The sequence below is a fragment of the Myzus persicae genome, unplaced genomic scaffold, assembly GCF_001856785.1.
Source record: "Myzus persicae strain clone G006 unplaced genomic scaffold, MPER_G0061.0, whole genome shotgun sequence".
Lineage (NCBI taxonomy): Eukaryota > Metazoa > Arthropoda > Insecta > Hemiptera > Aphididae > Myzus > Myzus persicae.
In genome coordinates this window covers 666,916-690,618 of record NW_019100581.1, presented here as the reverse complement: position 1 = coordinate 690,618, position 23,703 = coordinate 666,916, and the positions used below count along the sequence as shown (strand labels likewise).

Here is a 23,703-nt window from a genome sequence, read left to right as displayed (position 1 = left end):
TTGGTGGGATAGTAAGTGTACACTGTACAGACAAATCTGATACGAAATAACATGGAAGGTTGTTGGTTTAAAAAGATAGGTATAAGTAAATCATATTATGTACCTAATACATAATATTATAATATACATTTGTTACTATGCAAATTATTCTACCTATTTCCAAATTTGTATTTATTGCTATCAACAATAATTTTCATATATTATTTAAATTATGTACTTTCTCTATATTTCAGTGTTTATATTATTATATTTTGCTAGTCAGTAATTTAGTAATTATCGTAATTTTTTTTTTGTGTGTCCTGATAATTTACTGTTATGCTTTGTTTTCTGTTAATCTATACTGAAAAGTTGTACAAACTGATACAAAGTATAAAAAAAAGTCATTATGTTTATTTTTCGTGTTTTTCGTACATTATTGTTGAAAATGATATTCAAAAGTTATTTGAGACGAAAAATCTATGCATTGGAAAAATTAAAAGGAAACACACCTAAATATTCAATTTTCGATCGTTTCATCAACGTATTGCTTAAGTAATTATTTGTTATTGTTTTTATTTTGGTAAAATCGCAACTGAATAGCTATTGTTACCTACTTGTTTAGTTTAGTATGGTGTATTTGGATGGAAAAATGGTTTGGTGTAAATAAAGATAACAAAAGAATGATAAAATGGGCAAAAATTAAGAAAATTTTAGAAACCAACGGGACGTTTGCTAACTTTCTATTAAAATCTTTACTAGGATTTATGAGTAAATTGTTTTGATGTATCAATGATTTTATAAAGTGTATTTTTTTCATTATAATGCATAATTAGCACAATTTGTTGCATACAGTTTTCGATGTATCTAGTTTTCCCTTGTCTGACTACAATTCGTACATTTTAGGTGGCATTATATTGACCATGGGAATGTTCATGTTTCTGTTATTGCAATTAAATTATTCTTACACAAAGGCCACAGTAATAAGTTCGGCAGTTGGAGGCGTACTAACATTAGGATTGGCATTTTCTCCGATGTGCAGGTGAGTTTGGAACTTCTAATATACATTATTGATTAAATATACCTATATAACTTACATAAGTTGAAGATATACTTAATTTAATAACATATATGTTACACTTCAGCATCGAGGATCGAACTTAATCCTATAATATATTATTGCGTATATTTGTATGCATGCATAATAACAAATTCTACTTTAACTTTCAGCCCGATTAACAATCAAAATCACCTACTTCTCCTAACCCTAAACAAATATATAGCTTTATATTTTCAATGTTTTAGATGTATTTTTATGATGGTCTTGCCGCAGTTATTTTCGGATAAGGGTCGACACGCGCTACTTATGTACGCGTTCATTTTATCATTTTCTGGACCTTCCAAGACTACATTACACAACACCGGAGTCTTATCGGAATCGCTCACTTGCTTGCAGGTGTGAATCGTCAGCACAAAAATAATTCCTATCAATAATAACAATGTACCCATATTGATATATCCGAATGGAACGTTTCAGGACGAAATAAAATCGGCCATACGACAAATAGTTGAAATAATAAAAAAGCCACTACTGGCCATCCGATCGTCTATAACGCGCATAAAGGCAGACCTAGCTGTTATAATAAATAAAATGAAAAAAGGAATGTTGGCCGTAAAGAATACCGTAATCGAGTTAGGTGAGGGTGTTTATTATTAATTTGTGTAGGTATCGTGAGTCGCACACACAAAAAATATGATCGTAATGATATTATAAACTATGCTCGTATCTTTTTCGTGAATTGTTTATTTGTGAAATGTTTGATCCGTCAATACATATAGTACCTAATCTTATTAATCTTTTTGATTTTTTTTAAAATTAGTTAGATAAAGTTACCTTCTGTTGTTAGTTTTAACTAAAACATTTCAACATTGCTACACCTAACACTAGGGTGATAAAAATACACATGTTATAAAATATTATATGTATGTCTTAATTTGTATACATAGTACGAACAATTAAGTCAGCGTATGAATGGCTGTACAGTATAATGAACATTTGCAACAAAAAAGTCGGCACGCCATTTCAGAGGTGCGCGAAAATGTTTGACGACGCTTTGGAGGAGTGTAAAGTAAACAGTAATACCATTGATTATAAATACTAAATAATATTTATAATAAATGAAAATACAAATTTTAGTGGTGTAAAAATAATTTGTATGGCTACTGAAACAATAAAAAATAACTAACACAGGGTTTACACAGGTGACAGTGCCGCCTGCTTTCGATTTTATGTGTTCGATATCGTACGTGATTTCAAATGTATGCTACACGGTTAAGTTTCTGGACAGCCTTTGTGAATTTTTTGAATTCATAAACGAATCTATTTTTGGGGCCATTCGAAACAGTGAGCTTTGATGAAAAACTTTATGAACACCTATTTCTATATACCACCATTAGGTACCGCCAATTCATATAATATTAGCCAATCAAAACTCGACTGTTTTCAGGCTTGAAGAGTTACGTACGGCACATGAAAAATATGTTTTACGTATCCATCGAGTTCAAACATTCGTTTGCATTTGAGTCGACACCGAGCAAACTGAGCAGTGATATCATTCGCGGTATCATTACTGAAATCAAGTACAAGATCGAAAATGTCGTACTGTTGTTTGACTGGGCTGGGTCGATTTTTTCGTTCTTCTTTCTGTACGTGTTTGTGAAGTGAGTGTTTTGTAATCGGTGGTCCCTTAAAACGTGCCCCACTTAAAATATTATCTTCACAGGGTGTTACGATACAGACAAAAGTATTTGACGGTTGATTCGTTTGATAACAAATATTTGACAAAGGAATTATACGAGCTAGACGAACGAAAACAGATCCTCGATCGACCGACCATTATGCCGCTGACTAGAGTAGAAAAAAATAAATTCATTGAGGTTTCTCAGTTTCTACTTTTTATATACACAGGGTGTAATAGAAATAACCGACAAACTTAATTCATATTTTCCCTATAATATTTTCTTTCTTAACTTTTTAGTAGGTATATAATATAATTATTAATCATCATTTATCATAACTATTAAATAACAGTTAAAAATATTAATAATATAAAGCCATTTTATATTATAGTTGGTTACATAGTCATTTCTTTCTGTTACACACTGGATATGAGTAATATATTGTGTTAGATGTTTTCAGCTTTTCAGTTTTCGCATTTGTATTTGAAATGTATAAATTATTATAGACGTATATTTTCGTAAGTTCCAATGTCAACGTGAAACACATGTTTTAAATGAATTTAATAGTGTAGAAGGTAGAACACAATAACTCATCCAAGAATCAACTACATACACTATTTTATTATATATTTCTTTATATAATAATATAATATATTATCATAGTGAATAAATAATCACATTAAAATAATATCAACAATGGCTATTATATAAATATTATATAATATTCAACATTTCATAAAATCTTTAACCATTCAATATATTATGTTTATTCGATTATTTTTTGAAATGTGAATAACGATTGAAAGTTGTTTAGTCTCGTGTTAGCTACTCACTACTCATTTAAAGTTTTGATTACATTTATATTTTATATTTGTTTTTATACCATGATGTGCGTTTTGCGAACTCTTAGTTACTTTCAATTTTAATATAATATATTAAATGAAAAAAAACTTACAAATATCATGTTTGACAAATTAACATTTGTATCTGTGTACATTTGTTGAACTTTTAAGTAATTCAATATAATTAATAATTTGTTGTCAACATTATAAATTAGCGAACATCTGCTCATTTGATACTGAGAGAAAAAAAAGCGTTGTTCCGGTCATTGGCCATACTATTATTGGCGACATTTAAGATACTCATACAAATGGCTGTGGATTACAGTCTTTATTGGATATTGATCACTGTCAGAAAATATGGACGACTGTCGTCACAACTCGATCGTAAAAACAATAAGGCTATTGTGTGAACTGTAAGTTATTAATTTGTCATATATATCATATAAATTTCGTAGCACCAAGAATGATCGATGTGAACATCGACGGCGATGGAGTACTAGCAGACCTTTATAAAACTATAATTCAAACGTTTAAGCCGGTGGCGAAGGAAATGAACATGGACACAATGAGTTGCTTGCCAAATCCCTGGCCACCAAACTACGATTGCTATCGGCGGATAAGTAATAAACAAATTACAATATCTTAAAAATGAGAATCTATATCATTAGAGTTAGTTGAATAATTGATTAATTGACCATGGGCGTAGAATGGATGAAAACAATTATCACTTGTTTACTAATTACTATACGTTTTATGATAATATTATTATGAAGGAGTTTAGGTACCAACGGTTGAAAACTTGAAAACTTGAACATACAAATAAATAATTCGGAAAAATAGTAAAAAAAATAAGTCGAATAAATAATATACCTAAACAAGCTTACGTTTTCAATAAATTCTCAACTATTATTATTTGTATGAGCTATTATCACTTAGAAGTCAGTTATTATAATTTATAATATTTAATTAATACAGAAACATTCCACTTTAATATGTGATAACCATCATCCTAATAAGCAATACTGTTTAATTTTTTTGTTCGTCGTGCTTTCATTTAAGAACGAACATCGGAACACGACATTAATAAAATATACCCATTAAAATACATCATAGACTCGAGACGACGTAGAGTGTTCATTTTCGATCGTATTAAATTATTATTATTTTTGTATTCTGTAGTTATTGTGTTAACTTTGACGTGGTTTCTGGCTATTATGCAACCGTACGGTTTGAGGTTTCGGTCTTACGTTATGGGATATTATCACCCAGACGTGGCTAGCACAAGAGCGGTATGGCTGCATAACCACATAATCCGCAGGAGAATCAGTTTTGTCAAATTCGCAAGACGATTTCTGCGCAGAAAATTCGGCTTGGGTGGAGGAGAAGGTGCTACAGGCACATCCTTCATGGATTTTATCTATTCCAAGTCAGTGTTTAAATTATAAATTCTTGTACGATAAATCCAAAAATATTATTCAACTAATATATTTTATAGAGTGCGTTCCGTATAAATAGTATTATTAATAGGTTTATTATTTTTTATATGTTATTAAAATATTCAATGAAAGATATTCTTAAAGGTATCCGTTTTTGGATCGCATCTGGAGTCGTAAAAAGCAGACAGTATGCCTGTTATGTGGTTACAAAGCAAAAGGAAGAGATTTCAAATCAGGCGAAATAGTGCTGTGTGCCAATGACAACTGTAAAGGTGTGTATTGTTCAAAATGTTTCACGGACATTGATAACGTATGCACTTTATGCAGCAAACCTATTCATTATGGAGATATAACAGACATCAGTGAAGAAAAGTATGCGTTTAATGTTTAACTCATAATCTCGTTACACCGATGTAAACAGCAAACAAACGGGCTTTCTGTAGAGATAGTTCTTCGGATGCAACGGAGACGAACGTTGTGAAATTACCAATCTACAGAAGACCAGCAAAGAAGATTGGGAAACGAAAACGCGCGGTCACGTGGGCCAAAACAAAAGTGTCCTCAGTTTTTCGTAAAGATAGCTCTGGCGAGGAAGGCGATATCAGCGATGAGAGTTAGTATAACGATAATATATCCAGATCTTGGAATGTTCATAAGTAAAACGATTTTTTTAAGCCGGGCTTTTAGCCCCCTCAAAATTATCTCGTTTATTTAGAAGTTCATTAGAAAATGCTAACTTTTAAGTTCTTTTTTTTAAAAATGAACAATATTTTATTTTCAAGTAAATTAAGTGTTATAATAAGTATGTTTATACATATTTATATATATAATATTAATATATATACTATAACTACTTAGTAGCTACTACGTTCTTACTTAAATAATTTTAATTAAAAAGAATATTCACACAATAACATGGACTTTTAACCTTAGTAGTGCTGACAAATTAAATTTTTATTAATAATATTAGAATAACACATTTTTTTTATTTATTACTTATTAACTCTTTGGAGCTCACACAGTGAATAATGTAAAATGTGATATAAAAATAAATTACAATTTTATTTAGGTATATTAGGGTATAAATAAAATGAATGCATTTGGATATGAAAAATATTCCATATCAAAATACTAAAAAGATCATTGGACATTTGTAACTTTAATTTTACTACCTAGGTATGTGCCACGACTGGTGTCCTTGGCCAACATTTATTTTGTTACTGGCGATAATGCGCTAGTCGTATGGGAAACTTTGCATGTACAATTATTGTTGGTCACTGGCACGTACCGGTGGATTGTCGGTTCATATGTTTTTTTTTATAATTTATGAGGTTTACCTCCCCCCATCTTGAAAAATCCAGCTTGCGCCATTGTGGAATCTACCATCCTCTTTTACGTTTTTGTTGCTTAAACTAACACAGCTTACAACAGCAACGACTTTCTTCTGTTCGGGTCCATTTTGAACTGACTGATTAATTCAATTAATTGAGAGAGGCTGATGAACTTATTGACTGATAAGCTGCACAACTCGTGTGGGAATAGGTGTACAAATATACAATTACTTACCATGGCATGTCTATACCAGTGCTGGACAATGATAATACTTGCGTAAATACACAACAGTCGTGTACGAGCAAAGACCAAGTTGATCAATATCATTCATTATTCATATCATCATTCATCAGTGACAAATATTGGCCAAGTACACTAGTTGTGCACCTTTATAAATCTATATTTATAGTCGTAATAAAAACAATAACTAGTAACTAATAACAAAAAATAGCTTAGAAATTAATCGAATCTAATAGGTAGATAATATAATCACCATCGCCGATAAAATCAACATATTGTTGGTATAATATTATGGTATCAATTTTTTATGACTCTATATAATTATTGGAAATATGCATTTTATGAAAATTAAAGTTTTTTTTTTTTAAATTCAAAGTTAATCACAAATATAAGTTGATTCAAACAAAATATGAATTTATTAAATTTCTTTAAAAAATTATGAACTAATTTAAACTGGTTCTGGATATTATAATATTGGCTGGGATAATACAGATGGGCAAATTATTTATTAACTGTTGTGTGCTTTTAATGTAAAGGATCAAGTGTATGTACAAACAGTACATGTAGCACTGTGTCAAACTCGTATGAAAATGATCCTAACTACGTTAACGCTGATTTGAACTACAGGACGTTAATCGTAGAGAGTCAAGATTGAATCCGAACGAATTTGTCGATTTAATTATAATATAGTACTATGAATACATTTTTTTTCTGATGATCAACGAGGTTAATCGTAACGACATTAATGTGTTATATTTCTGTACAAATATTGTAATTGTATAAAATTGGGTAATCGTATAATTATATAATATTATTAAAATAACTTACTAGGTAATAATTATATGCTGTATAGTGTACCCATCTACAATGTCATGTTATTATATATGTATGTAATAGTCTATATTACTTTATGACTTATTTTTAGACAGTTATTGATATTAAAGCATTTTCGTTCTGCCCCAATACGAATTGATTTTTGAAATTGTACTCTACTAACTTGAATTTATAAAATGTTTGTTATACTAGACTAGCTTGTCATACCTATGTCGTTAAAATTATTTTGAAATTGAAATTCAATTTAAAAAAAAACTTTAATTCATTTTAAACTTTAAATTTATTTTAAGTTCTTAAACAGCAGGTTTATACTAAAGGAAAATGTTTGTTAAAAGTCATTATATGTATTTTAAAATTATGAACTATCGTAAATGATATAATAAATTTGTAAATGGATATGGTTATATCTAAAAGGTGAAAAGCGCAATGAATATTTTTGAGATTTCATTTGGAATCTCAGTTTAAGGGATATTTTGATAACGACCAAAAAATTTACACTGCTACGAGATTTTATACGAGATCTCAAGTTGAAAAAATCCAAACACCAATGAAAAATCTACATTTATGTGCTAATATTGTATGTGTACAATTTTGAAGTCAAAGAATTGAAAAAAGTACCCTTTCATTTTGTGAAAGTTTTTTGAAACCGGTAGCAGAGAGTTAATGTCCTGCAAGATCTCAAAAGAATCTCATGGCAGTCAAGTTGTTTTGATAATAATATTATTATGTATTTTGTTTATCTACGTGGGTCTTATAAATGTGTTCAAATAACAATAATAACCAAGAAGTAAAGATGCCATAACCCAGAAATAATAATGCTGGATAGATTTCCTTCATGGACACGCTGTCGAAGCGTACTACGCCAGAGTGGGCTGAATCACACTTTTGCTTCTGTGGCATTATTTTCTTGGTGATTCGATCTTTTAAGCCGATTTCGTGTTGTTGTATCATCCTGGAATGGTAAATATGCTATCGTAAATATTTAGTGGAACGTCAACCGTAAACGCTTAAATTTATTAAGATAATTGGGTTTTATAAATCTATATAAGTTTTAAATAATACAGGATGATTCACAAGCATGCTTATCTCAATTTTTAATTTAATGATAAATGTATTGAAGTTTGATTTATTGAATAATTTTTTTGATTATGTTGACGTATTATTGTATCAATATCAGAATTCAAACGAATCGTTTTTGAGTTATTTAACTCTATGCACTAAGGATAATCGGTCCATGAACCATGATAATGGTTTCGAGCGATACGGTTCTATGGTCAATTTTAGTTAGGTATTAATATTAATCTAACATATTTTGTAACTTGTAAACATGGTAAAAGTATAATATAAATACTAGATCAAATATTACATCTATTTTAAATATTTTTATAAAACCTTTTTTAAGGATTACTATTCATTGTTTCATTGTATGGAACTTTTAGTTTTAATAACTGAAAACTACTCATTCAAATTTGAAATTAGGTTCATCAACATTTTAAAAGATGATCTCATTTGAAAAACGGAAATTTGTATCGTCACAGGTCACTCTTTTATCCTAAGAATTTAAAAAATGGTTTTTAAGTATAATCACAAATTCTAAAAATCAGAATTTGAATAAATTCATTAGGTATTAAATGAAAAATATTGGTGAACATGCATGATGAATCACTCTGTGTATAGATTTTGAAAACCTGAAATATACTTAATATTGTTATTAATATTATATAGTTTTATTGTTGATCTTTTTTTTACGTAAAGTTTTTGAATTTACTAACAAGGTACCTAAGTGCTTAGAATGTTCCTTTATGCTTGAATACATACTTTTGTTTAAATAAATCTTTGTATCCTGATTTTTTTACGACATATAACGTAAGAAGTGGTATTTTATATAACTCTGTTTCAGATAAGCTACATTTTTCATGCTCTTGCCATGTTTTAGCTATTATATGATATGCTAATGTGATTTCCACCTAAAAATTACCCTTAAATTACTGTATATAACATATATGACACGCATTACGACTTTTTTAGTATTAAACAATCGTATATAACTATAACTCACCAAATACGAATGAAATTCATTTCGAACCCGTTCTACGCCTATTTCCGGACTCGTAAACGCCATTGCACCATGTGGTTTCATCTTTTCGAGATAGATTTTTTTAATATTTTCATCGACCGTTTCCTGTAATCAAACATGTGTAATCGTGCACACTGTATTTATTTGAAATATACGCAATTATATAATTATCTTGTTGACGCATTACAGAAGTCAAAATTGAAAATATCAAGTAGTTTTCGAAAGCGTCGAGAAAACAAATAAAATAATACAGGAAATCTTTTATGCAAAACGCCAAAACCAGTGTTTGACAAAATAGATTTTATTTTTTTTGATGAATTTCAAAAAATATTGGCCGTATCAAAACTTTTGAGTATTTATATAATATAGCGTGATTTGAATCGTTTAAATGCTCATCTGATATATGAATACAGATAATGTCTGGTCCATTTCTCTTAAGAGTATAAATTATGAACTTTTATAAAAGCTTCAGGTATATAGTATCACTTACTTATAATTGCATTTAAAAAATTTATAGTTGACATTTTACAAAAAAAAAATCCGAGAGAATACATAATATAGACAAGCATATAATATACGCATTTCAAATTGAGAGGGTTTACACTAAAATATTGATACTGATTTAAGGAATGTTTTATTATGGTGGTCATCTGCTTGATAAACTAAAAGTTTAGATTTATAAATAATAATAAAAATACTATGGGTATGAGAGGGAGGGGAGGGGGTAAATAACACATACCTAATCAGCCCTTTCCCCGCAACCCACCTTGTTACGCCTATAACGTAAACTTTGAGATTTGGCTTGGATCATGCATTTACCCGGCCTGAATTGTTCTTCCAGGCCAACCCTGTGCACGTGTATCAAAATCATAACATAAATATATACATATACTTAGTTGACAATGTTATAATAATACTATCAGGTCACGATGTCATAATAAATTATAATAATCAATAATGACATTATTTTTTTGGGCAGGTAACCTACATTGAAGTATATGTAATTGTGTTTAGTGTCCTGTGCACTAAACGTAATCGGGTTGTCTGCCAAGTCTCCGATGGTGTTGATCGTCTGGCTTGGAGACTGGAGCATAACTACGATGCAAGCCGCGTACGACGTGAACAAGAATGCTGCACACAGGAACAGCGTGAATGTGGCCAACCGCGTTGGGCCTGAGTATTGGGCAGCCGTCACCGACAAGCCTGCGAACAGATATTGTAGGTCAAATTAAAAACAACAGGGACTCTGTTTTTTTTTAATCTGAAGGTAACGTTCTACTATTGTTTTCAAATTATTGACTGTTCACAGTATTTTTTTTTTTTTGTTTACGAATGATTTATTAAAAATTAAAATGCATATAAGTATTTAGTACACGATGCGAACTAGTAAAAATAGACGAATGCTGAATAGGTATGGGAAAATCGGTCAGTATTATAATATAATATAACACGGTTTTATTATAATAACTATGACATCATCTGCTCATCTGCAATTATTCGATAACAGTAGTTGAGCGTTATTTTCAGAATAAAAAAAAACATTTTCCCTGTTGTATTTAATTTGATCTACAATGCGCATCTGTTCGCAGGCCTTATATTATAATACTAACCAGTAACCGATATATAACATTACTTATTCAGTATTTGTCTTTTTTTTACTCGTTCAAATCGCAAACTAAATACTTAGATGTGCTTAAATAGATTTTTAATAATACATTTATAAACAAAAAAAATACTGCGAAAATACTTTATACTTTTTACTTTAATACTTTATACCTACGCGAAGAGCCTATTCTTAACAGTGAATTAAAATTGATATTAAAAAAATAATCATGATATTTACATGAAACTAAGGTTCATAAGCCCGACAAGGACTGTTCCAAAATTGTCTATACAAAATACCATACAATAGTAAAAATGTTTTTGAAATACATTTATTTTAACATGTACGTTTTATTATAGGGCAGATCTCAATAGATCTAATAGGTGTAGCGTGGTACTGGTTCGAAAAAATTGAAAAAAGGGTACCTATATAAGTTTGTCATTACCTGTTTAATTAAGAATTTTATGATATAACCTAATATAAAACAACTAACATCGAAATATTGAAACTATTTTAATGATTTTTAAATGAGTTTGTTTGATGTTTTTGAATATTTATCGATACATGAAAAATCACAAGTGGCAGATGCCGGATGGTCATAAAAAACATCGGAAAGTGTATAAATAATTTTTGGAACATTGCCGAGTGGCACCTGTTAAAATAATATATTGTTCATGCAATGTATTATCAATATTATATAATAAGACTTTTGATTTTATAGGTACCTTGTTGACAAATAGCGGCTAAGACCAATGTGACCGTATCTAGTGCGATCGAGAGTCGTGTTTCTACACCTCGTAACCAATTGGACGTCCATATGATAAATATCAGAGTGACGATAAATATTGACATCACGACTAACATCACTATCCAGACGTTAAGCACGAACGGCAGGGTAAAAACGTTGTTGACACTGGACAGAGGAGGCTGTTTATAAATTGCAACAGTTCTGTGAACATACAATTATGACTGCACTGTTTTCATTGCAAATATCGAATATCCACGACGTACTGAATAGAGATGTATAACTTACTACTGTCGGAAATCACAGTAAATTGGTAAAAAACCAATCAAACTAATTGTATGATATGATTTTCAAGCAATATTATATTCTATTGGTTAAACGTATATTACCTAAGTCACTTGCTACGGAATTAATTTTCATGCCTCACATTTTATGTTTTGACCATAAGCTATCCACAGTAAACTCTTCAATACGATGAATTTTAGAGAAAAAGTAGATATTAAGCAAAGTAAATACCTGCGTTGTTAGTCTACATTCAAATTGATTTTTCGTTCGAGGTTTACCAGATATAAAAGAAAACGTAAAAAGGTTGAAAATAATTTAAATGGTAATAATTTTGCTAGCTGAAATTGTGCAGAATTTTGTTGAAGAAATCTAAATAGTTGTACAATCGCTAAGGATGGCAATTTTAATATCAAATATTATTATCTCAATATTAGTAATTTATCATCTTAAAATGCATGTCAAGAATCTAATAAATTGGTAGAATTTAAAAAATATAACTCTCAAGTTCGTTTAATGGCGTAATGGATGTTGACATGCTCTACTTGCTAAAGTAATGATACTCACTACTTAATGATTAAATATTTACAATACAATAAATGAGTATCTGTAGGCAATTGGCAATATTCCCTGTCCTGTGAGATAACACTTCGACTCTGCGCATCCCACCGTGTCACCCTGGCATCGAAATTTGTTCCTCCCCTATGGCAAGGGGATATAATATATAATAGTTTAAATAATATTATAAATACATCATTATATTATTGCTGGGAGTTGCTCACAGGAACTGATGTTCATCGGTCCAATCGTTGGACAGAGTATAATAGCTAATATATATATAATATACCTATTACCTATAACCTATTAACCTACTAAAATATTCATTTTTATTCACATAAATCAGTACAGAAACTTAGCTAAAGTAGGTACCTACTAGGTAGAGCGTACAAACTGCCACGGTGGTGGTACTTCTACTATTGTTTACAGACAGTGATAGTACCTAACCAATCATATGATGAAGGTGTATAGCACTTATAATTTTTTACAGTTTAATTTGTATTCGGATAAATTAATACTAACTGTAAGTGTTGACAAAGTTCACGTTCATAATATAGTAAAAAAAAAAAATAACGGAATCAGAACACCATAAAATCTCTGGAAGCGTGTACACCTCTGTCGCAGAGTGCAATATTTTCGCTTAGGATAAATATAACAGATCACTATTAAGTTGTCAATCATTACCGAGCTACGAATGTCCCGACGGTCAATTCACCAACGTCCATTCGATCTGATCTCATCAGACCACCGGCAGCCGTAAAGTCAATTTCTTCTCTTTGCAGGTGTCCTATCAGACCGCTGTACGTCCCGTTACCGTAATTCCACCCGTAATCGGCAGAAAAAGTCAAGTTTAGTCTACGAGCACAAACGAACGTTATAATCGATAGCTGTTAGAAATAACTCAAGTAATGTTATACTGACGTGAAGTTTAATTGTTCTGCTAACACAATACAAATGGCGTAGTGCATATGGGCAAATGCATCTAAATTGTGAGTAAGTATAGGCTTATTCCAACCTCGGAAGCTATTTGGTTCTAGAATCTGATAAACACGCAACATTAGAAGCTCGTAATTTTTATCAATTTGAATTCTTATTAATGTCGGCAATAATTGAAATATAATGATATATAATATTATTCACTCGGCCACTGCAGCAGTCAGTGCCGAAATCACATGGTCGTCGAGAAGCTGTAGTAGTTGCTTTTCGAATTTTTTTCACATTTAAGGGTGGGTAATATGAAAGTGAAATACAATTATTAATAAATAATAAATTTAATGAGCAAATAGTAATAGTAATGCTAATAGTACTTGTGTTCATTATTAACTGTTAGTAGGTAGTTGGGCGGATGTTGACAATGTGTAAATTTTAGGTTGTTAATGGGTTAATTTTAATTTAATTTAATTTTTAACCAGTTTAGCGACTGACCGCAGTGATCTAAATGATAGAATTGTTGGTTACCCACTATGATCTATGTAGTATAAGCTATATTATAATATTTATAAACATGTATAAACTACCTATACAATATAATCGTGTGGAACAGTGGAACTAAACTTGTGTACTTAAGTTACCGATAATTATATTAAATTTAGTATAACTATATATATTACCTATTTTGTTGATTAAAACCTTTGGAACTGGACTTACCACCGTGGACGCCGAAAGGATGACACGCCTAAAGTTCGTCCGAACGCTCCGTTTAATTTCCACTCGATCCGGTGTCATCACGCCCACTCGGGACACTTGAACTTCTTCGGTAACACTCAAGCGAAAACCATTCCATATTTCCCAGACATTTCTATCAACCTCTATCAATAGGTACACCCTCGAGTCTGGCATCACATAGGCTCGATTCATGTGCTTTCTGAACGAGTGTAAAGCAATTTCCAGGGCTTCCGTTTTATTTGGATTTCCGTGCCGATTGAAAAGAACCCAGTCGTTTTGAAGGTTGAACAGGCGACTTTTTGATGCCTGCAGTTTAATGTTTGTATTATGACACATAACACTAGCTTATTCGCAATATATTATATTTTAAAGTATTTATTTTGTTGGATTTATATTATTTCATTTCATCAGTATAACACTACGACCTGCAAGTACTCATACGACTTATGGTTTACATTACATTGTCGTTTTGACCATGCAGTGAATGTGTAAATCTGATTTTTTATTACTTTTCAAATGCAATATAGACACACGCTTCTAGATTCTCAGTTATATATCTTTACTTATACATTCGTGTTTTACCGCACCAGTTGAATACCACGATGATGTCATATATTCGTGTCATCATTTTAAATTTATATAGGGTGATCGGTTATCATAACTAACAGTCGATCGATATTTATTTTCTAAAGTTATTGACAGCAATTTTAATTATTTTTGATACTTTTACACTATTACCAGAACTTGGTCCCTATTGTTAAATGTGTTCATCGACCCCCTTTATCAATGAAACGAGACAATAGTGCCCAACATCCATTGATGTAACAGTTAATTTATTTCATTATATATTTCATTTGAAACTCTGTACACAATTCTAGCTTATAAACATTATATATATATACGTTATATTAGGTTATTATACCATAAATTGTTAAAAAATAATAGCTACAATAAACTTAACCTGCTGAAGTACATCGACAGCTTGATCACATGACAAGTCAACTAATATTCCTGATTTAAACCATGTTTTTGGCGTTTGATGTACACTCGCCTGTATATTTCTAAAATCAAAATTGATCGATATGTCTTCGCTTGAGAATTTCATAAGAAATTCTCTGTTAATACCTATATTCGACGCAAACACGAAAATGTGTATTAATAAAACAAAATCTATTTTAATAGGAACACTTATATTGGTAGAGTTTATAGCTATTGCATAATTTTGAAGAAAATTCGCAGTAATCATAAATAGTTTATGATTTATCTTATAAAATACTATATATATTTTTATCTAAGGCTTTACAGGAAACTTGGTAAATTACTTTTGAACGTAATTGATTCAAAGATGGTATTTAATACAAGATAATTTGTATACATAATAAGGTGGCCTTACTTGTGTCCCAACATGTGGTAGTCGAAACTGTGTGTACACTCATATGCTTGAACATGTTTAACAAGCCATTTAGTAAATTATTGTGAGCACTATAATTTTCACAATTGATTACACCCATTATTGTAAGAAATAAAAACAATTTACTCAATATGAACATTTTTATTAGTTAGTATTTATAAAAACGTATAAATGGTGTACACAAGTTCTACTAAAAAAATATACCTATAGAACGAATATTAAATATTCGAGTAAATAATATATAGACCGCAGTTGCGTGTTAAATCTAACAGAATTAGTGATTTGTCAGCCCACTACTTCTTAAATATTAAATGTGTTTAGATAGCAAATACCAATTTTACATACTATAAATACTACAATACTAGTACGAATATGATATATTTGATAAATAATAGTTATTGCCTATTGTACTTTGTAATAAACATGGGTACTATTGAACAAAACACAAAAGTCACAAATAACACACAACGATATATATTGTATTATTTGCTAAAAATGTAAAAAGGGTTTTAAATTGTGTGATGGTTAAATGGATTTATATTATAACATGTACCAATATAGATAAATAAAAATAGCTTTGTAAAAGGATAATTATGTCTAATTTGATGTTTTTTTAAAATTAAATTTTCGAATTCATTATGTTGACCGACTAGTTAAAGGAGCATACAACACAAAAAATAAGTTTTTTTTATTTGAAAGAATGTTCAATTCTAAGGATAATGGTATAGGTTTTACGTTTCTACTCACATTATTCAATAAGTTATGAGCAATTGAAAAAGACGTGTGACGTCACTGGGCCGGGGAGTCATCGTAATTGCCTATCTTATACGACGTGTAAAAGTTCCTCGCTTCACACAATGATTTATCAACCTAAACATTTTATTTTTGAAATTTAATTTGCATATAAATATGTGGTTTTATGTGTTTAAGACGATGCAAGTATCAGAATTGCAATACGATGTTTAGTTTTTTAAATATTAAAAATCTTAAAAGAGACATTTTGGTTAAACCGCACGTCATGGCTAGCGGCGCGTGGGGTTCGAACAACGGGTCCACCGTTTAACCAAAATGTCTGTTTTAAGATTTTTAATACTTAAAAAACTAAACGTCATATTGAAATTCTGATTCTTGCATTGTCTTAAACACATAAAACCACACATTTATACGTCAATTAAATTTTAAAAAGAAAATTTTTAGTTTGATAAATCGTTGTGTGAAGCAAGGAACTTTTACACGTATAAGATAGGCAATTACGATGACTCCGGCTCAGTGACGTCACGCGGCTATTTTACATCTCTTAATATCTCTTAAAGTAATATTTTTTTTACATCGTATCTTCACAAAATCATTTCATATAACCATAACTACAATAATTTAACATTGAAAAAATTTTAAAGAATTTTTTTATTTGTGTTGTGTGCTCCTTTAATATTATTATGAAATTAACAAGCTTAATTAAAACTTATACAAATTTTTTTTCAGGTTGTACAACTGCACATAATATTAGACTGTTACTCATGTAACCAGCATGACTGAAGTCTACAAAGAGTGGTAGTATTTTATTGTTTTCTAAAACCTATCTACATCCTAATTATTATATTATTAATATATATTTTTTTAAATTCAACTCCAATATTAAAATAAACAATTAGATATAATACATTAAAACAATATTCGCATGCTATATTTTGTGTTCAATTTTTTATGATCTAATATATTAACTTATATTAGAATAATATTGTTTAGACTATGCAATATACATTTAAAAAAAACATTGGGTACTTTTTAGTTTTGCATATTTTAGTATCATTGTTATGATAAGTAGCAAATTATAATAGAAAATATATCACTATAATACATTATAAACGATAATATTATAAAAGACAATTATTTTGATAAATAAATGAATCCAACTTATTTAAAAAATAATTATAGTTTTATTTCTTAGTGTAAGCGTGATCATAATATTAGTCAAAAATTATAACAGTTATGACCAGGATTCGGGACTCAGCGCTTATAATCTTTAAAATAAGCTCTGAAAACGCATTATAAACACTCAAATAAGCACTTAAAATATTTAAATAAGCAGAAAAAAGCACGACAAAAATTATTAACACAATTTTTTTCTATATTATGTTTCATTTGTATACTTCGAAGGCATAAAAAAAATTCATCGTTAAATTAATTAAGACTTATAAAACGTTTAAACTATTTTCTGAAAATTTTTCTAATTATCGAAAAAAATTGATTCATTTTTCTAATTAATAGATGAGCGAGCAAATACGAGTTCCTCCGGTAGGTACTCATTACTTTTAAGTATGACGTAAAGAAGAAAAATTATTTTTTTTTTAGTTCTAGGTTTATCTTGAACAAAATCAACTGAAATTTCTAGGTTTTTGTCAGTGGCACCTATATCTACGCTAGGAAGTATATTATGTCATCGCAGAGATATGCACGAAAGCAAAAATTATCGGTAGAACTGGAAATAAGCATATTTTTTTTTAAATCGTCGAAAAAGCAAAAAAAAAAAGCAGTTTCGAATTTCATAATTGAACGTGTTGTGACATGACGTACCCTTCCGTAGCACTCTGCCAATTCTTATGTTAAACCATAAAAAATAAGCAGATGCTATGAGTCCCGAGCCCTGGTTATGACTCGTGAAACTATTATGGTAATAATTTTCAAAACGTATTTAAACCGTTAGCATATTTACTCCCACGCATTTTTTTTCGAACCGCGATTCGTCCAGGCGTGATGTAATACTTCCAATATAAAAATCAGCAATGAAATGCAAACACCGAATCCAAATATTGCGAGCGTTAGATATGTATCTTTAACAGAGACGCTGACGTATTGTTTGGACGATCCACACGATGGCTTCGGAGGTATCCATTGGCTGGCGATTCGTTTGCTCAGCCCGACTTCCATTTGCTGTATCAGCCTGAGCGTATAGAATAATGTAATGGAAACTTATAATAATAATGTTCGATAATGGACGAGGATCATATCCCGTCAACAATGGTGGTTTGTATGCATACTTTTGTTTAAATATGTCTTTGTGCCCTGATTTTTTGACCAAAGCTATTGACAAAAGTGGTATCTTGAAAAGTTGAATCTCGCCCAAGCCACATTTCTCCTCCTCGCGCCATTCTTTACCGATAATCTTGTAGGCCGACATCACTTCGACCTATACAGTAACAATTATATTATTAACATTTATTTTTGCTACAAAATCAAATACAGATCACAAAAAACCTGAAATCCGTGAAACTCCGTTCGAATTCTTTCCATTCCTTCCGCAGCTTTAACGAACGCTTTTTTTCCACTTGGCACCATTTTTGTCCTATAAAGCTTCTTTAATTCTGCATCTTCTGTTTCCTGAAAATTATACCATAATTTCTATCAATTTTTGTGTATAGATGCGTATTATATATCACAAAATATAAATCTTATGGTCAATTATTGTAACGAATAATGTCACTTGTTAGTTTTTGGTAAGTTATAATGTATTTCGATGTTTTAGGCAACAATAATAAAATATTGAAATAGATGTCAAACTTTAAAAATTAAAATTAAACTTTATTAATGTTACAATCACGTAGAGTATTATATTATAGCTGCTAGACGTTTAGGCGAATGTACTATAAAAGCCATTCGTTTCTTTATTTCTAACTATTTTTGTTTTATAGGAAGATTTAAAATTGTTTTCAATACTCGATGTTCATACATGCAATTTAAATTAAATTTAGATATGTGTGAAATGGCATAGAATAACATATTATTATAATAAATAATATTGATTGATTTATTAATCAAGCAATCACCTGTACAATTACCCAATATATAGTCACCTGTGTAATACTCTTTCAGAATGAAAATAAAATAACCATATTATTTATTTATTTATTTATTTATTTATTTATTTATTTATTTTATATATATAACGGGCGCAAGGCCCAAAAGTGTAATAACAATTTGTATATAATTAAAGAATACAATAAAAGACAAAAGAAAGTAATTACAACTAACAGTTCATATAACTTTAAGTATTATGATATGATTAGAAAATTAAATAGACCTTTATAAAATTTTTAAACATTAATTTGTTTTAAAGAATTCTATATTTATTACGTTTAATTATTAATATATTACTATAATATTATTCACTTTAATAGGTAGTATGGGACCTATATACTTACTTCAAAATAAACTTTTCCATATTGACTGATTTGAGCACTAAATGTCATGGGCGATTCCGCTATATTTTGAATAGACTTGATTGAATTACTGTTTGATTGAACTAGGGCAGCAATACAAGCAGAATACGATGTATATATGAAAAGAGATGTTAAAAATAATATGGTTACGACGACACGTATGGACCCCAAGGTCGAAGTTGAATTAAACCCTAAAAAAGTTGAAATGTTTACAACATTGGATATTTGCTCCATTTCTCATATAGGGATTTTCTCGTTTTGTTGTTAATTCAAAAACGAATAACAGTAGATACTTAAAATTTACACCACATGTTTACTTCATAACATTTTCAAAATATTTCGACTTGTTTTGAGCTGTTTTTGGACTTTTTAAATTTAAATTTGTATTCTATAATTGTCAATAAAATTGTATTTCTTGAATCAAAAAGATGAAAAATTTAATAAAAGACTCCTAAAATATATTTTTAATATCAGTTGAAAAATATTAAAAATAGATATGCACAATTTTTTTTTATAATCATTTAAAATTTAAATTTCGACAAAATTCTTATCATTCAAAATTTAAAAATAAGTGTTTAGTTTAAATTTTTTGAAATTTTAAACGTGTATAGCTAAGGGTTGAAAATTTAAAACAAAGTTTCATGGAAATAAGTTATTCTGTAACCAAAAAATATCGGAAAATATAAAATCACTGTTTTTTTTTTGTTTTGTTTTAAGTAATAAGGTATAGGTATAGTTTAAACTCGTTTTTCCAATTATAAGTCTTATAATATTATAGTAACTGATTAATATTATTGGCTGTTAACTTATATACCTAAGTCATTACCAACCAACCTTGGACCGGAGTGAATAGGTTAGGTTAATTTTAATAAAGTCATCGCATTTTTCAAATAATATAATAATATTATTATAAGTACCTTATTTATCTAAAAGGATAAAAATAAAGTCCCCCACTAATATAATACAACCTCAAAGTCCAAAATATCTATTATAAATTACCCATCATAAGACATTTTGAAATTCCATTATCTTCAGTATAGTAGTGAGTCATGTATTCGGTGTAGTGTATACTGTTTTAGATTTTTATGAATGACGAAAAAATAACAAAATTCGAATTGGAGTTAGAAATCTTGAATTTACGGTTCTTAATTCATTTTTCGCTAGTTTTTTCTTATTTATCTTTAATGTCTAAAACTCATAAAACGACCGACGCCTATTCCGAGTATGATATTTGTACAATTCGCATCGTAGAAATTGGTATACACTCGCCGATCGGATTAAGTCTTCTGATAGAAATATTTTAATAACAAATAACGAATATCATTCTTGTTTATTAGTGAGAAATTCATATTTTTCTTGGGTAATCCCTAGACTGGAGCGTGTGATTAAACTCACCTTGTTGGCATATAGCTCCGTGGACCAAGGTCACTATTTCCGGAATATTTAGTGTGCCATAATTTTGCTCTACGATGTAGTTATTTACTCGCATTAGAAAAACCAAGGTGAGCACAAATACACACAAAGTTGCACATACGCCTAGCCATACACCAAGCGTGAATGGTAACAACAAAATGTTGTGTACACTAGACAACGAAGGCTGCCTGAAAATTGCTGTGGTTCTGTTTGAGAAAAAAACAATATTGAATTTATTGTCAGTTTAAAGTAATTTTGTAAATTTTAACGCGTTCTGCGATTTACCGCAGTGCAACTGTGCCGACTGTGAAATCGATAACTGACATTCTATCTGGCCGAATAAAAACTCCAGTCGCACTAAAATCGACTGCTTCTCGTTGTAAAAGTCCGGTTAAACCACCGAACGAACCATTTCCCAGAGACCATCCGTAATCGTTGTCGATAGTAAGATCTATCCTTTAAAAATAGTTTTAAAATGTATCTGACGTCAGAACTTAGTTTAATAAGAGATATATTTTTTATTTGTGAATTCCTTATACTTACTTGAAATTAAGTTGATAAGTCAATGTAACGATCATTTCGTAATGCATATGAGCGAATACGTCCAAGTCGGAACTAATTTTTTTATCAAATCCAAAAAAATGATCCCTGTCAATTATCTAATCGAAAAAATCCTTAGATATTAATTTTAGATTCATATTGTTGGTGTCTACGAACCACTGTTGTAGATTTCAGTGTGATTCCGCGAAAATTTCTTCTCTCGTCGTGTAATTCCCGTACAACTGTCAACCGGTTTGATGATGCCGTCCCATATTCGAACACTCTTATCGAGTCCAATTTACTAGCCCGGAAACCACTCCAAATTTCCCAAACATCATTGTTGGTCTCTAGGAATAAAAATACACCTGCGTCCGGTAGAACATAGGCATTGGCCAAATATATTTGAAATGTTCGCAATGCGAACTGAGCTGAGGTCATTTCATTCGAGAGCGAACTCTGATCAAACAGTACCCAATCGTTTTGCGTATTGAACAGGCGATCGTTTGAAATCTATATCCGATTACAAAACGATAGTTATTTTTTCCGTCATAATAATATATTGTTAAACGTAATTAAACAATAAACATTTATAGCGGTAAAATCAGTAAAATCATATTATTATATACATGGCCGTGAAGGCAGTGGCGTGTTTACGGGGGGAGGATCCGTACCCCTCCAATTGACTAGTGTCTCGTACCTACATGTTAAATTTTGTGTTTATACATGACCAAGAAAAACAAATTTTATCATACTATACAAAGGATTTTGTAAACATTTTCTTCGCTTCAGTTGTCAAATTTTTTAAATAATATCGTGATATTTCCGTTATCAATATTTACAATGTCAGTATCTACAGATACTCCCAAAATATGTTTTTCGACTTTAAAATGGTTGAAAACTCATCTTAGTTCAACTATGAATGAAGTTATTTAGGACATATTTACTAAACAAATTATAAGCAAACTATACAGTTTATTTTAAATTGGTTTTGTATTTAGGATAGGCTAAAATTTAGCCGTTAAATGGACTGCCATTGATGTCTATTCATCGGAACACACCCCTCAATGTGGGTGCAATCAAAAATAAAATTGCTCTAAGTCCTAGCTAGGTGATTAAATATTGTTTTGTAATCTCACAACAAAATGTTATTTAATTAAAATAAATAGTTAACCGTCTTTAAGTTACCATGCTTTTTTTTTAATAACACCTTAATATCAATTTTAAATTGTTGTAACCATGAATAACTAGCCAGGTACCTATGATGTTAGCAATTTATTACCTAGTTTACTAGTAAACTACTTACATAATTTGTAAGTCAATCATGGTTTTATTATTGTTACAAAGTTTGTGATGCAAATATATATTATATAAAATAACTAAAAACTCAACAATTGTACATGGGCTTATAAATTTAAATACAAGTTTCGTGTGAATCGTGTTCAGAATTTAATTTTTATATAAATGTAATTCTATTATTGTCATATTAAATAATATTGTTTAGGTAAATCTAGTCATTTACGCCAAACTACACGGTGAAGGAGTCGAATGTTTTCAAATATTTGGTACATGTATATTGGTATGGGTAACGTGTAAGCCACACGACTTACGTCTGAAAACGACGACAGTACAATAATAATTATGGTAGGTAGGTACCTACATCATTTACTCTGATATGAGCACCCGTAATCACCCAGTTTGACGTTTATTCGGTCAGATTTATCTGGAGAAAATTACCTGCTGTAATGTTTCTGTTGAATTTCCACAGGACAGATCGATTATAAAGGCGCATCTAT

At 30.0% G+C, this 23,703-nt stretch overlaps 3 protein-coding genes across 3 annotated transcripts; 1 reads left to right on the top strand and 2 right to left on the bottom strand.

Moving 5' to 3' along the window:
* Positions 1-346: 346 nt before the first annotated feature.
* Positions 347-7,580, top strand: LOC111034180 (DC-STAMP domain-containing protein 2-like). The gene is made up of 15 exons (XM_022315261.1): positions 347-531; positions 602-747; positions 883-1,018; positions 1,282-1,432; positions 1,514-1,673; positions 1,984-2,112; positions 2,246-2,380; positions 2,484-2,697; positions 2,760-2,958; positions 3,773-3,941; positions 4,013-4,177; positions 4,737-4,983; positions 5,138-5,365; positions 5,437-5,606; positions 7,102-7,580. Exons 1-15 carry the CDS (start codon positions 386-388, stop codon positions 7,218-7,220), a joined length of 2,514 nt encoding a protein of 837 aa, XP_022170953.1. The 5' UTR covers positions 347-385; the 3' UTR covers positions 7,221-7,580.
* A 542-nt stretch (positions 7,581-8,122) lies between these two features.
* Positions 8,123-15,777, bottom strand: LOC111034171. Its single transcript, XM_022315250.1, has 10 exons — positions 15,723-15,777; positions 15,291-15,454; positions 14,312-14,635; positions 13,349-13,551; positions 11,805-12,043; positions 10,439-10,679; positions 10,243-10,324; positions 9,459-9,581; positions 9,218-9,366; positions 8,123-8,351 (listed from the first exon to the last, which is right to left on the bottom strand). Exons 1-10 carry the CDS (start codon positions 15,775-15,777, stop codon positions 8,123-8,125), a joined length of 1,809 nt encoding a protein of 602 aa, XP_022170942.1.
* Positions 15,778-18,070: 2,293 nt separating this feature from the next.
* Positions 18,071-22,348, bottom strand: LOC111034851 (glutamate receptor ionotropic, kainate 4-like). The gene is made up of 8 exons (XM_022316254.1): positions 22,088-22,348; positions 21,914-22,029; positions 21,656-21,826; positions 21,353-21,576; positions 19,940-20,148; positions 18,996-19,118; positions 18,779-18,927; positions 18,071-18,681 (listed from the first exon to the last, which is right to left on the bottom strand). Exons 1-8 carry the CDS (start codon positions 22,346-22,348, stop codon positions 18,450-18,452), a joined length of 1,485 nt encoding a protein of 494 aa, XP_022171946.1. The 3' UTR covers positions 18,071-18,449.
* Between the last annotated feature and the right edge of the window lie 1,355 nt (positions 22,349-23,703).

Excerpts from the sequence above, each read along its gene's own strand:
- LOC111034180 (XM_022315261.1), top strand. The coding sequence starts at position 386 with ATGTTTATTTTTCGTGTTTTTCGTACATTATTGTTGAAAATGATATTC. Across the intron at positions 1,433-1,513 it reads AATCGCTCACTTGCTTGCAG|GACGAAATAAAATCGGCCAT; the intron begins GTGTGAATCGTC and ends GGAACGTTTCAG. Across the intron at positions 5,607-7,101 it reads AGGCGATATCAGCGATGAGA|GATCAAGTGTATGTACAAAC; the intron begins GTTAGTATAACG and ends TTTAATGTAAAG.
- LOC111034851 (XM_022316254.1), bottom strand. The coding sequence starts at position 22,348 with ATGACCTCAGCTCAGTTCGCATTGCGAACATTTCAAATATATTTGGCC. Across the intron at positions 18,928-18,995 it reads CGGAGTTTCACGGATTTCAG|GTCGAAGTGATGTCGGCCTA; the intron begins GTTTTTTGTGAT and ends GTTACTGTATAG. Across the intron at positions 18,682-18,778 it reads AAAGACATATTTAAACAAAA|GCTGATACAGCAAATGGAAG; the intron begins GTATGCATACAA and ends CTATACGCTCAG.
- LOC111034171 (XM_022315250.1), bottom strand. The coding sequence starts at position 15,777 with ATGTTCAAGCATATGAGTGTACACACAGTTTCGACTACCACATGTTGG. Across the intron at positions 9,582-10,242 it reads TACGTTATAGGCGTAACAAG|GAAACGGTCGATGAAAATAT; the intron begins GTGGGTTGCGGG and ends GTTTGATTACAG. Across the intron at positions 8,352-9,217 it reads AAAGATTTATTTAAACAAAA|GATGATACAACAACACGAAA; the intron begins GTATGTATTCAA and ends TTACCATTCCAG.